The 15,445-nt window shown below is 42.8% G+C and overlaps 1 protein-coding gene across 1 annotated transcript in view; it reads left to right on the forward strand.

Annotated features, from left to right (window-relative positions):
- Positions 1–15,445, forward strand: part of COL22A1 (collagen type XXII alpha 1 chain) — a gene marked incomplete at both ends in the record, with an annotated part of 226,292 nt that overhangs the window by 104,587 nt on the left and 106,260 nt on the right. Inside the window, one exon of the mRNA XM_082015057.1 lies at positions 14,436–14,489. Coding sequence (XP_081871183.1) covers positions 14,436–14,489 — 54 coding nt within the window. The remainder of the gene's footprint in view (positions 1–14,435; positions 14,490–15,445) is intronic.

Below are 15,445 nucleotides of genomic sequence, written 5' to 3' on the forward strand. Positions count from 1 at the left end.
GCTATGTTTTGGATTTGGGATGAGAAAATGTTGATAAGGTGCTGATGTTTTGAGTTGTTGCTAAGTAGTCAAGGACAGTCCAGCTTCTCATGCTGGCCTGCAGCGAGCAGGCTGGGGGTGCATGGGAAGCTGGGAGGGGACACAGCTGGGACAGCTGACCCAGGCTGGCCAAAGAGATATTCCATACCATATAACGTCATGCTCGGTATATAAAGCTGGAACAAAGAAGAAGGAAGGGGTGGAGGGACGTTTGGAGTTATGGCGTCTGTCTTCCCAAGAAACCATTACGCGTGACGGAGCCCTGCTTCCCTGGAGATGGCTGAACACCTGCCTGCCCATGGGGAGTGGTGAACGGATTCCTTGTTTTGCTTTGCTTGCGTGCGCAGCTTTTGCTTTACTTATTAAACTGTCTTTATCTCAAACCATGAGTTTCCTCACTTTTACTCTTCCAATTCTCTCCCCCGTGCCACCGTGGGGGAGTGAGCGAGCGGCTGCGTGGTGCTTAGTTGCTGGCTGGGGCTAAACCACGACAGTCCTTTTTGGCGCCCAACGTGGGGCTCGAACCCACGACCCTGGGATTTTGCTTTGCTTGCGTGCGCAGCTTTTGCTTTACTTATTAAAAAAGGACTGTCGTGGTTTAGCCCCAGCCAGCAACTACGCACCACGCAGCCGCTCGCTCACTCCCCCACGGTGGCACGGGGGAGAGAATTGGAAGAGTAAAAGTGAGGAAACTCATGGTTTGAGATAAAGACAGTTTAATAAGTAAAGCAAAAGCCACGCACGCAAGCAAAGCAAAACAAGGAATTTGTTCACCACTCCCCATGGGCAGGCAGGTGTTCAGCCATCTCCAGGGAAGCAGGGCTCCGTCACGCGTAATGGTTTCTTGGGAAGACAGACGCCATAACTCTGAACGTCCCTCCACCCCTTCCTTCTTCTTTGTCCCAGCTTTATATACTGAGCATGACGTTATATGGTATGGAATATCTCTTTGGCCAGCCTGGGTCAACTGTCCCAGCTATGTCCCCTCCCAGCTTCCCATGCACCCCCAGCCTGCTCACTGCAGGCCAGCATGAGAAGCTGGACTGTCCTTGAGTACTTAGCAACAACTCAAAACATCAGCACCTTATCAACATTTTCTCATCCCAAATCCAAAACATAGCCTCACGCTAGCTTCTATGAAGAAAATTAACTCTACTCTGGCTGAAACCAGGACAGAAGCAAATGAAAGTTTGCAAGTTTAAAATTAACAAAATGAAGTTGCTTTTCATAGAGTAGATATTGGATCTCCCCTTTGCAGTCTGCTCTGGAGGTTAAAATTTTGTGTTTTTAAAAAGTGCATATGAGTTAATTACAGAGAGTCATCTGTAAACACCTAGTCAGTATAAAGACACTACCTCTGCTTCAGGATGTCAGCAAGACTCTGCAAACTGTGACTGGTGGTAGCAGGACAGTAGGCTGGAGAAGTCTCCCACAAGGCCACTGCTGCAGGTGGGGTACAAGATAAGTAGCCCGTTGGCCTGACTGCTGGTAGCTATTCTTAGACTTTTGTACAACTCTTGAATATTTCTAACACCCTCCTTGCCCAGAAGTGGACACAAGTTTCCATAGTCCATTCAGCGCCTGGGCCAACACCGTCTATATCTGTTGAAGAAGAGTAGGAAACACAAGAAAGATGTCATGAAACAATTTGGTCAAGTGATCGCTACCGTGATTTTCCACAGGAAACCAATCTGTGGGAGGAGAAAACTCTAACCAGGAGCACCCACCTCCTGCAGAAGTTGTGGATGAAGGTTTCATTATGGTTTACACTGGAAATTCCCGTACTAATGTGTTTCCAAGAGTACCCAAGCTTTCCCTTTGTGCTTTATCTGTTTCCCTTCGTGCTAATAATCACATATGCAGCAATGAATATGGGAAACAACTTTATTAGATTAAGTCTATATTCTCTCAACAATGTTTTTTTTCATGGTAATGACTTGCTTTGATAAAAATGCAGGATTATTATCGGATTTCTAACAAGAATAAAACCTCTGAAGTGGCTTGGCTTGTGAGAGATGCAGTGACTGCAAGACCAAGCATAGAAAAGAAAAGCAGGCAGTAGTTAAGGCTCTGGGCTGGGCTGCAGGAGAGACTCAGGCTTAAAACTTGTCTCTGACAGATTTGCTGACCTTGGGCAAAGCAGCTAGTCTTTGTTCCTGTAAAATGAAACTGGAGAACCTCTTCTCCTCCAGGCTTTGTATATCTTGCCTGCTAGATCCTTCAAACAAAGGCTTTACTTCCCCTTCCCTCACTTGTCTTCCAAATTGGAGTTATTGCCATTATTAAGGCTTCTGGAAAAGCTGTGGAAATCTACCCTGTTAGATACAGCCCCTGCACACAGAGCCCTGTGCTCTCTGTCTTTGCCCTGAGGCAGCTGAATATAAGAAAGGTCTGACCTGAAAGCCACGTAATTTTTTACCCCAGTGCTGGGCTGGCAGCAGGTCTTACCACACAAGCGCGAGTGCAGTGCCTCTGGGTCGGGGCTGGCTAGCATCAAGTAACGTGGGGCACAAGAAAATGAGTGCAGTTCTGCCTGCAAAAGGTGCCGCAGACATAGGGTCTGATACTGCATGCTGGTTTGATGGCAAAGGAGAGCTTTTGCTTGGGTATTTTTAAGGGATGCAGTTTGGGACCAGAAGGGCTGTGTGCGTGATTTGGTTGCAGGTAAGGCTCAGGGTAGAAGTGGTATTTTAGACACACAGAGATATAATAATATTTGAGAGTCAGGTCCCTGAGTGTCAGGGTGCAGCAAGGGTCATCTGGGAGTGATACCGTGACTGGCAGGGCAGGGACCTCACTAGTCAGGTCTTACTCCATAGCACCCCAGCAAGGGAGCAGGACGGGTCAGAGATGGTAGGCAGGTTCAGCCAAGAGTCCAGGTCACCAGACTGGCCTGGAGTTGATGAAGCAAGTCTAAGTCCAAGCCAAGAAAGTGATTCTGCAAGTCAGGGTCAGGATTAGCAGGGTGCTTTGCCAGGCTGCTGCAGTGTAGTTGAAGCAAGGGCCAAAGCTTAAAAACAACTCCCGTGCAAAAGAGGGGGAACAACCATCTGAATTTCTAGAAGCAGGATGTGCTCGCTGAGCACTTACACAATGTGGAGCCTGAGCTTGCACGAATTCTTATTCCTGCAATTTCCAAATAAACCTACATATTGCTCCAAGAGGTGATGTGTGTGTGTCCTTTTCACTGCTGAAACCTTGAGCCCAGTGCAGGGAAGGTGCTCCAGCAAGGTTACAGACCTTGTTGGGCTGCTGTGGTGTTCAGACATTGTCACCAAGTCCCAAAACTCTTAAATGCCACCCAGTTTACCCAGGTCTGGTGAGCTGAAGGGTGACTCTGAAAGCCTAAGGAAGCAGCAGGCCCCAGGAGTCTTTGTGCATCAGCATCCCGGTCAGTGGGCAGTGCTCTTACAGTCAGCACATCTTGACAGTAACAAGGATGGGAAAACATCTCTAAGTTTAGAGAGACTATTGAGTTTGAAAATTTGAAAACAAAAAAAAACCCCAGCTGCCCAGTAATTTGTGTTCCTTGCAGAGAGTGGCTGTGGGTTTGGTTCTTGCCACTCAGATCTTCTTACTTTACTGAAGAATAAAAAATAATGTGAGCATAGCTCAAACTGATCTGGTAATGAAAAGTGAAAGTGCAATATCTGCAGGTTTTTTTCTTATTACTTTTTGTGCTGGGAATCATCTCTCTCGGGAACTATTCTTAGCTACTGACTTCATCTGGTTAAGGTCATTCAGCGCTTAACTTCTCAATCCAGCACTTAAACATCTGTATAATAATACCTCATCTACTTCATGAGGCTGTCATACACCCCACTGGAGTCGTTTGTATCTGTCACTTCTTTTCTGAATCTTCTGATTAAAAAGTGAGGTGTATTAATGTTACTATCCACTTTACTACTCTGAGTATGTTCTGAATCTTCTTGTGTATGCAAGAAATTTCAGTCTGCACGTTGAGTATTTTTCAGTCCTCTTAACTGTAGTTAAAGTACATCCTGCACAGCTAAATAACTGTGGTTTGATAGAGTTCTTTTTCTTAGCAATAATTAGAGGGTTTTAGATAAATTCTGTGGTTTTCTGTGACCCAGGATAACAGCTGCAGATTGTAATAAACAACTCGAAACCAGATCACATACTAATTGTGCATCGTGAGAGCTTAATTCTCAGCAGTGCAAGAATACTAGTAACTCGGGGTTTTTTCCTGACATAAACTTAGAAAACATTTCTCTCTTTTTAGCATTGGCCCCAGCTGGCAGGTACATTGCTGGTATATAATGACATCTACTGGCAACCAGAAGTTTGCAAAGTCTCCACGCTTGTTTCTTTAGAAGATTCCTCTGCCAAGATCCAGTGACATTGTAGAAAGGAAGCGTATGAGAAAGATTTTCCAACTTTACGCTTCTTCTGATAGAAGAGCTTGGGGCGGGGGGGAAACCAGATTGCCTTGGTTCTGTCACTGATAACTGTTGTTTGAATGTGGGATGCTCCTGAGAGCGATATTGCAATGGATAGATATGGATTAGCTGCCTGTTAGCTGGAAAATAAAAAAGCTTTCCTAGCAGTCTGGAGCATACACTCTGAAGTGGATCTTGGAGCCTAATAAATCACAGAGAGCTGAAGCATTTCACAAAGCAAGTTGCTATCACGGGTCTATGAAAGGCATCTTAAGTGTTCCCTGCCCTCTCCCTGCTACACATTTTCACACCTATCTAGTTAAGCATCCAAATTTTCCCCTTTCCACTGAAAAAGTTGTTGCCAGAGTTGCTGAGTTTCCTTGTTCATGGCTGAGAAGGTGCAGGTGCCTTGCTCATGAGCTCTCTGAAGGTGCAGGTGAGACCATGGCATGGCAGCATCATGTTTCATGGTGTTCTTTACTTGCCCAAGTACAACCCCAGACATCTTTACTTTCCCCTTTTGGGTGTCTCACCCTTTTTCTTAAGCACTACCTAGAGATTTTATGTCTAAGTCTACAGGGCCTGTTGTCTCTGGCTTTGTAAGAAAGATGGTGATCTGTGTCTCAGACCCTGCTAGATAATGAACATAGTAGCAATTGCCAGATGAGGGAAATGTGGGTTTTTTTCATGGCAAATATTTATTTTCCTGGTGAAATGATGAGTGGATCGTTAGAGTTCGTTATGTCAAGATAATGTGATGTTTTAATGCTGTGAATGGGTCTGGGTCTCTGGAGACCCATTTTTTCTTTGTGGCTCTATATCATTGGCACCATAGGGGAACCTGGCCTTAGCTTTTCCTCTTCTTCAGTGTTCCCATAAGTAAAATGGTAAAAAATTATCATGACCTTTGTAATGAACTCTGAGATGAAGAAGACCTGGGGAACAGCATCACTTTATAAACAAATATGTCTGGTTGGACCAAAATGATTTATAATTTTGACAAAGACTTGACTGAGCAGCCTCAGTTATGTTTGGCAGTCAGCAGAAGCATAACACTGCAACCTGTAAGTAGCTGGTGATAAGACTTAAGGCAAGATGCTGTCTCCAGTTTGGCCGTGACATTTAGAGACATGTAGAGAGATGTTGCTCATTGCAGAGAGCAGTGAGAAGAATGTCCAATGATTTTGCAAATTTAACCAGCAGGGAGAGACTGGAAGGAATGGGCTCTGCAAGGAGGGGAGAAATCTGGACTAGATGGTGTGGTTAATCTTGAGGAAAAGCTTTCTACTTATTTCAGTGAGACACCAGAATAAACTGTAAATGGTGAATGTGGAATATCAGTAGCAGCAGATGTTTAAGACCAGATTGGCACTGCAGTTTGGAGTACCCTGACACAGTACTCCTCTGCCTTAATGTGCTCTTCTCAGAGCTACTGAAATTTGTGAGGGCTGTGTGGACATCTGAAGCATGAGGAACCTCCCAGAAGCAGAGCAAAAGCAATTAACAGATTTTTCTTACAGGCAAAATATCAACCAGTACGTGGCAAATCATCCACAAGACCAGAACTATTTTCTGTGTGCTATTTATAGATGTAAGACCATGAATTAATCAATGTCATCACACATGACTGGGTTATTTTTCTGCTTCAGTGAACTTGGAACTAGCACTTGGCAAGCTGTTTTGTCTGGTCCTGAGCAGTGGCAAATGCCAGGAAGGAGCATCACCTTGTACTTTGAGACAAGGAAGTTTTCAGAGCAGAGCTGTCATGTTTTTCACATTTCAAAGTGACTGACAAATGTATCTTTAATTGAGTACCCTCTTGCCCCAACCATACAAACAAGGAAAAATGGAATTTCATTAATTACTGGTCTTGCTTCTGGGAATCCAACCCATTGTAGCCCAGTTTATTTCTCCGTTTTTTCCCCCGTGTAGTGGAATTGCAGTACCAACTGATTCCAGTTACCTTCTGCTTCCTATTCAGTAAGTTCAATAATAAATAGGTCTGCAAACCATTTGACTGTTTTTTAATTTGGAGATTTCAGCAACTGATTGAGCAACTCATCTAGCTGTTGACCAAAACTATTTCAAACAGGACATCTCCCCCTTGTACTCTCCTGTTCTCTCTGTGTTGCAGCGGTAGATGCTTTCTTCAAGTACTCCACTTGGGGCAGTCTTGATTATAGATGAACAAGCAGTTCAATAGTTGTCAAAGGTGTCTGATCACCCCAGTCTTTCAGCAATTACTTAGTGAGCGAAGGAGTGTCACAGTGGAGATGTAGCTAATAGGAAAGTAATGAACAGGATCTTGAATGCCAATGAGAGCTTTGAAGTCTTTAGGATGTTTCCAGGCTATTCTGAACTCTACAGTGACCTTGATCATGGTATAGCCGTTTACCATATCAGTAAGCTCTGATGCATTTTCTCTCCTGCAGTGCCAAGTTTATGGGTGACCATGTGTCAAATTAACTGCTACATAGCTGTTGTTTTACCTATTTTGATGCAAAGTTGGAGTATTATTAGGTTTCTTCAAAGAAAGATACCTGTTGGTATCCCTGAAAAATGGTGCACCTGCTCTCCCCAGAAGGGCAATGACTAGGACGATATGAAGAAGGAACTTTCTGGTCTCATGGTAGGGTCCATGATGTTCTTGATAAGATTCAAGGGTTCAGAGACCCTTGAAAGACAAGGTCTCCTGATTTTTTTCTGGGGACAATTGACTCTTATGCAATGCATTAAATAAAATCTTTTATATGTTTGCAGTATGAAAAAAGGCCATAACTATCATTTAACCAGCTGTCTGCATACTGGGCTGGGTTTCCTGATAGACTAGCCAAACCTACAACTTCTACTGACCCTTGTGTATCATGTTCACATGACCTTTCTGTTTATTAAATCAGAATATAATACAGAGACCCAGCAGGGAAGATTTTCTTCGTTGCTTAGAATGAACTAAACTCCAAGTTGAGATGTATGTCTTATTTCTTGTGGAAGCAGAAGATAATGCCAGTTTTGGTGTCATATTTGCCAAGATATTAATGGGGTTTTAGCATCATTAAGCTAATAGAATCCTGCACTTGTGCATTGGAGAATGGCTGTCATTTGTGCTGCCTGTCTGGTCAGCAGCTTTTGAAAATGGAGCTGGGTGACATATGTCCACTGCAGCTCTGCCTCTCAATTGATCTGCAGATCATCCCTGGCTTTTAATGAAACCTTTGTTTTTGCCTCACCACGCTAAAAGAGAAACCCAAAATTTACAACATTTTTCAAGAAAATATTCATTTTGTATGGCTGCTAGAGATGAAGTTGTGAAATCTTTCATTTCATTCTCCTCAAGTTGGTAGCTCCTGAACGGAAAAAAAAAAAAACCCCACACCCTAGAAAACATATTACATCCTTCCAGGAACACACGGTCTCTTGGAAGTGTTCTCAGAACCTGAAGACCACACTCAACTTGCAATATCTTTTCTGCCCTCCTTCTTCACTTTTCTCATCAAGCAATGAAAACAGCTTAGTGTGTAACCATGGATCAACAGTAGGCCACTTACCCATGGTCGTCTGGTTTATTCTTCGTGAACATCAGGTTAGTAAGTTAAATGCAAGCCAAAGAACCAGGAGGGAGAAAGAATAAACTTGTGGTTAGGGCATTGACCTAGCACACAGGAAATCTGGAGTGAGTTTCTATCTTTGTCCCAGACTCTGTGACCTACCATATGTCTTCTACTCAGTTGTACCTCTGACTTGTAATCCTCATGAGATGAAATCAATATTACAGTTGCTATAACTTCCTTCTCATTTCACAGGGGTGCTGTGAAGTTAATTAACAGAGGAGAGAGGGGTGTGTTAATGGTGAAGTGGTAACACTGTGCAGTTCAATTTTGCTTCTGTTTCCATTTCATCTTGCCAGTTTTGTTCTGTTTCTCTTCAGCTCTTGCTATTTTGTCTCCTACCTTGGATATAGATCCCGCGGTTTGCGCAGCTGTTAATATACTGGGTGTGTGATTCATGGGGTTCTGCTTGACAGATTTTTGAAGGTCTCCCAATGACACCTTTATTGACGTTTTGTGACAGGCTAAGAAATTTTTATTTCATATTAGGATTAGAGAAGTGGAACTTTTGTGTTAGATGTAGACCAGTTTGGAAGAGAACATAAATAAAATGTAAGAATTAACCATAGAATGATCTGTCTTCTGTCATCTTCTCTGTAAGGAAAAGGCCAGTGATTTACTTGAATTTGATAGGCAAATGAGAATCTAAGCATGTGTTTTGGACTGATTTTTCCCCATTATTTTCTTGTTTAGTTTGCTCTCATTTCCATTAACGTAGGCCACAACCCAGAGTTTGAAATAAAATATGTGATTATAGGCCACAGCTGTTCTCGAGTTAGAAGAAATATTTGTAAACTTGGCAGCTGCTTGAGGAGCTGCAAGTGGAGGAAAGAAAAGCCATTAAACTTGACTAGATTGCTTAAAAACGTCACTGAGGGATTATTCCTTTGTGTGCTTCTGTTGTGTCTCTAGGATCAGGTAATATTGAATTGTTCTATCTCTGTATCTTTCCATATACCTGCAGATCCCTTCCTTCTCCGTTTTCAGTCTCTTTTCTGAGAAATTCTGCTGTGAGGCTGGACATGTGAAAATCCCTGTATTAGTTGTTCCCACTTAGAGGAAACTTTCCATCTAGCAATTACAAATATCTACTTTGCAATTTCACAGTTATCTCCACTCAGCCATATGAGGAACTACACAGGATGTAGATATAAGTTGGTCACAGAACATATACATACTGTTCAGGAAATTCTGTGGGGTAGTGAGGCTCACTGTAACCAAAGGTGAGGTGAACCATTGGATAATATGCAACAAATTAAGGTATATGTGCATATGGTGAGCATGTAATGGAAGATTAAAAAAAAAAAAGCCTACCTTCATGACCCTGGAGGGATCACTAACCTAGAGCTGGTGTGATCTGGTAAATCCATGTGATGCTGGTGTACCAGGAAGACATCCTTGTTCAATTGTAGAAATGGGACCACTCTACTGATGTACATAAACTAATAAAGGAACCTATCTAAGTGTGTCTATACTTCCCCAGCTCACTTCTGTTTTTAACGGATGATATTCTTGAAGACAAGAGTATCTTTATTTTTCGTCACCCCAGTACTCTGCAGCAGCTGAGTGTTTCCTGTGCTCTGTATTTCCTCGTGATGTGGCTTTTTTTTTGTCCATTGGGTCTGGACAAACCATGTGCCCATGTAAGCCTTGCTTTGAGACCCCCAGGAAGGACAGAGGTAGTGCTTAGGCCTTGCTCTGTATCCATTGTGTGGCTCTGAACACTTCCATTAAAAAGTAAATACAAGCAAATTCAAAATTCTATCCTTTTTCTGAATTCTGACTAAACGTTTTCTTTCAGTATGGCTCAGAAATCCTTCCTAACTTGCTTGCAGAATTTATATCAATTCTTTGAGGAATGAAAGGTGGAGTTTTAACAGTGATTTTTCTAGTGCTACATCCTCAGAGCTTGCACTATCCAATAATTTAGGAACTTCCTAAGCCAAGCTGCCATATTTGTTAACTCACTTCCTCACAGGTATCGCTATCTGCTCATTCAACTTTTTGTCCAGAATACTGTTGACCAAGGAAGCAACACGTCACCACCTGTAAAGTGTAAAACTACTGCAGAAAATGTAGGCTAAGCCTAAGGGAAGCTGCATTAGAAGCTATACTCTGTTCCCCTCCTTATCAGTAATCTCTTCTGCTTTTGCTGCTTTTTCCCATTTCCCCGGTCCGTGTTGCCTCCTTAGTCTGGTGCAGATATTTCTCCAGAAAAGAACAGCCTTTGAGACAAGTTCAGATACCCATAAAGCAGATGGGTGGCAGTAGAAATGCGTGGCATAGATAGATGTGGTTTACACGTCACCACCAGCTTCGCATTGCGCTGAAGCTGCGAATGCAGCCAGATGGGTATATAGTATTATTTTTATCCTCCTCAGTGCCACAACCAGGTTTGGCCTTGGTGCTAGGAATGTGATGGGCTTTTCTTCCCCAGGGCTCATTGCCAGCTGCCAAAGTTTACCTGTTTTCCCAGTGTGGTGCCTGGATCCTTCAGCCCAGAGCACTTCCAGACTATATCTGCTCAGCAGCTATTTCACTGGCCTGTGCTCACTGTCTATTTCTTTATTCTATTTACACATTGCTTGCAATTTCAAACAGAGCTTTGGAGCATAATGACTGTCGTTTAATATTTATACATACAGTGTCCAGCAGAGTTTCCCAAGCAGGGAACAAACGAGGCGTTACTGTAATTCAAGTAAATAATCGTAGAATAACTACTGAAAAGTGAAAATTGACATTTACAGAAATACGTAGCTACCTGTGTGCTACATAACCTTTGTATACTCACAGTCTGTGTCAGTGTATGATGTCAATGCTTGCAGTACCTGCCTGCCCTCTCTTGCTCAGCAGTATCTGCTTCCATGTGATTGCGCTTCACAGCTGTATTGCAAGAAAAGTCCTCTGGTTGCTTCAGATCAGATGGCAGTTTGCCAAATCTAGGCTCTTTTGACAAATAGTATGTCAACGGTGAGCTAATGAACGTGTTTATTCTCTTGCTAACTTTGGAGGAAACCTTTGATTAAAGGCCACTGGCTGTGCAGCACAGAGGATGAAATGAAACGTAAGTGGTTGCCTTTCCAGCGGATACGAAAAGGCCAGCACCCTCATGAGCCTGGGAAGGGGAAAGAACTCAGGAAAATCTGCTGCCTTCCTTTTGAGCTTAACTGCTGAAGCTGTAACCTCCCCAGCAAGAACTCTTCAACAATGTTATTTCAGGCCCCCGTGATTTCTTCTTCGGCCAATTTTGTCATTCTCTAACTACAGCTTTCCCTGGCTTTAGAAAGTGGTTTCCAGGGTAGATGCACTGGCTGAGCCCCTCAATCCACAGGGGCTGGGGAGAGAGGTGAGCTCTTTCGCTAACCCAGTTGACCTAATTGGAGGCGTCGAGGGGAGGGAACAGATACCTTTTGGGTACACCAGCAATTCCCTAGGTCTTAGCAGCATGCTGAGCACAATGCTTGGGATTTTACCTGATTAAAAAAATCTGGTGGACAAGTGAAAAGAAAAGGTGACTGTTTGGGAGCGCAGTTCATGAAGTTGGCTAGTTTAAAAAAAAAAAAAAAAAGAGTTTCTTAGTGAAGTAAATTGCTTTGACAACATGACTCTGTTCCAGTTAGCTGCAACCTCAGTGGGGGTTTTGGCAGCCGGCTGTGAGTTAAGGGTGCAAGCTGTTGGTTGCTTTCCCATCCCTGCCGGTCACAGCTCCTTTGGCACTATGCAAGCACAGCAGCACCGATGCTTTTCTGCTTCCTGCTCTCTTCCACTGGTCACTCCTGTAGGTTATGCAGTTTACTTTGTGAACATGAGTGTTTTGACGTAGGCAACACAATCACTTCTTGTGCTTTTATTAAGGTTTAAACATCTGCTGAACCTACCCTTAGCCTGACAGGTTTTTCTGCTTATTGGGGGATATAAAGTAGCTAGCCGGGGTTAACGGGCAGTCAGTGGAAGGGGCAGAAGTAGGAGCCCTTTCCACTCTGTGGCCTGGTGGGGTTCAGTGGTGGTTCCCCAGAGGACATTAAACCTGCTTCTAGAGCCCAAGTTGCTTCTGTGCAGTTTCGTCTTTGGGAAGGAACTGGTAAAGATGATGGATGCTCAAAGATTTCCACTGCAAGCTAGTAAAACTCTCTAGCTTTATTTCCAATAAAAGGTCAGCTCTGTGCCAGGCTGATGTGTGGCACGCAGTGCTTCCATTTATGCAGCGAGAGAGAGGTGGTGGCAGTAGATACAAATGAAGAAAATGTCTTTAGGGAGCCCTTTGGAGTGGTGGGCTTTGCTGCATCACAAATTCCCTGAGCGCGATGCATCCTGTAAGCCCTTCTTCCCTGCTTGGTCACTCTGGTCCATGGGTGGCCGTTCAGGCTGACCAGCTGCCTCTGGCAGGTATAGTGACCAAGTAGGAGAAAGTCCACAGGACTTTCCTGTAAATGCCCATGCCGCCTCTTGGTTGTAAGGGCCAACAGACCTGCTCTGGGCTTCACACCTTGATAGGCAGCTGCTTTTGAGGTCTGTTAAAAGTCAAAAGGATACATTTTTTTCCTTTAGTTAATAAACAAAAAATGCAAAAGAAAAAGTTTTTTCTTTTTCTGGGTTGCTATTGGCTTTGGAGGTAAGTTACTATTTGCATCTGGGAAGAGGAGCAACCTTATTTTTGGAGGTTTTCAACACCAAATTGGATAAACCCTGAACGACTTGGTCTGAATTCACTGTTGATGGTGCTTCAAGTGGGAGGTTGGACCAGAAAACTTACAATGTTCTGTCCAGCATGAATGGCTCTATGAACACTGTGGATCAAACTTGTTGACTGATGCTACGATTAATTTGTTCAGCTGTGCCAAGGACTTCCTACTGCATGGAGAAAAAAAAGAAAAAAAAAGGCAAGAGAAGAGCCTAATTAACCGTATTCCTTTACTTAGCATAGAAAAGACGCAAATAATTCTCCTACCTATGCTGTACACTTTGCCATGGAACAGCAGTTCCTTCAAGTTATATTGACCTCTCAGAGCAAATGATTTCCTTAAAAATCACATTTGTTCTTAGATGGGTTTTCTATCTCATTAGGGAGCCATTCAAATACAGCAGATCTGATTTTTACCACTAGCTGCGTTGCAAATTCTAGACAGAGTGCTTCATGAAGGTTCAGTTAGCAAGAAATGTGATTATAAAAGTATCTAATGGCTTTAATTTACATATACAGCACAGCTACTTTCCAGATACTATCTTTTATTAACCTTTAAGTGCCAAATATACCTATAAATAAATAAGGCTGGATTTTGTCACCCTGTCTGACATTGACTGGAACCCTGCCCTAGGAATACATCCATCTAAGTCTGCTGGACTGCTCATGCAGGAAAAAAACATCACAAATAAGACTGAATGTGGCAGAATTTGGCCTGAATTTATCTGCATATGTAGGTAGTCCTTATGTATATACAAGCAACTTAGAACTGTATGCATCAACTGCTTAGCCGCTTTAATGCTCTTCCAAAAGGATTCTTCTATGTTATTATTGGGTTTATAGAAAGGCTGATGGGGAAAAAGCTCTCAGTCGCGTAGTTCTGCTTTGTGGCATGTCATTTGCCAGCAGTTCTAGTGGTTTTACATGGATGTCCACTGTTTCAGGTAAAAGAGATACTGGTAACAGTCCATTGAAGGACTCATGCCAATATTTCTTGTAAAATGCAGCAATGCTGGATCCTGTGTGCCATCAGTCGGAGCATGAACATGCAGGACAGATATTGTTTCCAGGCTGCTGGATCACAACCAGTGCCTCACAACAGCAGGCATAGTCCTGCTCCGTTCACAGAGCCCTGGCTGAAACCTACTCTGAATCTTTGGTGAAGTTAGCTGTTGACTATAAGAAGTACCTATTAATAAGGTCTAAATGGAGTGGCTTCCAAGGTTACATTTTGACCAATTGTGAGCAGGTAAAGAGAAAAAAATTCCCACATTTGCATTTTCCAAAAATTTATGTGCCATTGGGAATTTGGCATGGCAATATGTTGGTCATGCCAAATTTCAAGTCCTTACACTTTGAAATGTGACAACAGGAGAGTTTCTCAATGAAATGTTTGTATGCTTAAGATATTTTTATTTAACAAGGATAGGTCTCTTATCTTGTTCTTGGAAAAAGACTGGTTCTGGATGGCATTTACAAAAAGGAGGGGAAGGAGGGACCAGTCAGAGGAAGTCACTGGAATGGGTAATGGAAGGTGAACCTCTTCAAATATGGGCAAGTTACAGGTGACTGAGAACAACATTGTTACAGTGAGGAGGAAACGTGGGCCTCAACTCTCAACAGATGGTAACTGTGCTGTCTAAAATACACAAATATGCCATAGAATGGTATAGCATTTCACATGAGGTATTTTTTCTGTTGGTGTTATAGGGTGAAGAAGGCCCCCCTGGCTTTCCTGGACTGAAAGGGGATAAAGGAGAGAAAGTAAGTCCAACTCTTTATTAATTATACTGTGAAAAGTTTAAGAGTTTATAAAACTGATGTGGAAGGCTAATAAAAACAGGCCCTCTTCTAAGCCTTTTGTTTTACCTCTGTATTTTATTGTTTTCTATTAAAAACGTGATAAGAAAAGGACACTATGCTGTTGTACTATTTTTTGGCAAAGCGCACCTTAAAATCTTTAAACCTATTGACGATGCTCAGCCACATTTGACAAACGTGTGGAGATCTCAAGGGTATGAACTTTGTCCAAATTTTGTAGAACTCCGAAACAGAAAAGTGAAACAGAATAGAAGCTCAGTACTAATGCCTCCACATACAGAATCACCAGTGTTTCTTTAATATGAGACATGGAAGGCCAAAGATTATCATGTCCTTTTTTGCACTGAACATAAATAACTTGGACTGAGATGGCCTTTAGCTGCTTACTGTGTCATCATCTTAAAAAAAAAATATCCTGCACCAAGCTTACCCTGTTGACTAGTATTTACTTTAGACACATTTGTCAGAAATATTTTCAATATCATTTGCAGGAGGGATTTTAGGAATATAAACTTTTTCCACTTCTTGTAAAATAGCAAATGTTCAGGATTGCAAGGCAAGATCCCCCTCCAAGTAACACACAGCCAGATCAGTACAAGCAGAGCCCAGAGTGACAGTTTGCAGTGCCCATGCCTGTTTCTCATTTGAGCCTTTTTTTACAATACCCTTAAAAGAAAGTGCTGCAGTGCCTAGAATTAAAAACACCAAGCCAGTTCCTCAGCATGTACATTGGCTTGCCTGTGGTGTGTCTATTGTCTTTCCATTCTCCATTTGTTCTTTAAATTGCCAGCTGCATGCAGCAAAACTTCTCTTTTCCCCCCAGTTGCTGCAGTCCCCCTTAGCTGTGGTGCTGCCAACCTCAACATATTTAGTTCCATTTGTCCTGGTGCATAGGAGGG

This window comes from Phaethon aethereus (genome assembly GCF_964289735.1).
Source record: "Phaethon aethereus genome assembly, chromosome: 2".
In the NCBI taxonomy this organism is placed as follows: Eukaryota; Metazoa; Chordata; class Aves; order Phaethontiformes; family Phaethontidae; genus Phaethon; species Phaethon aethereus.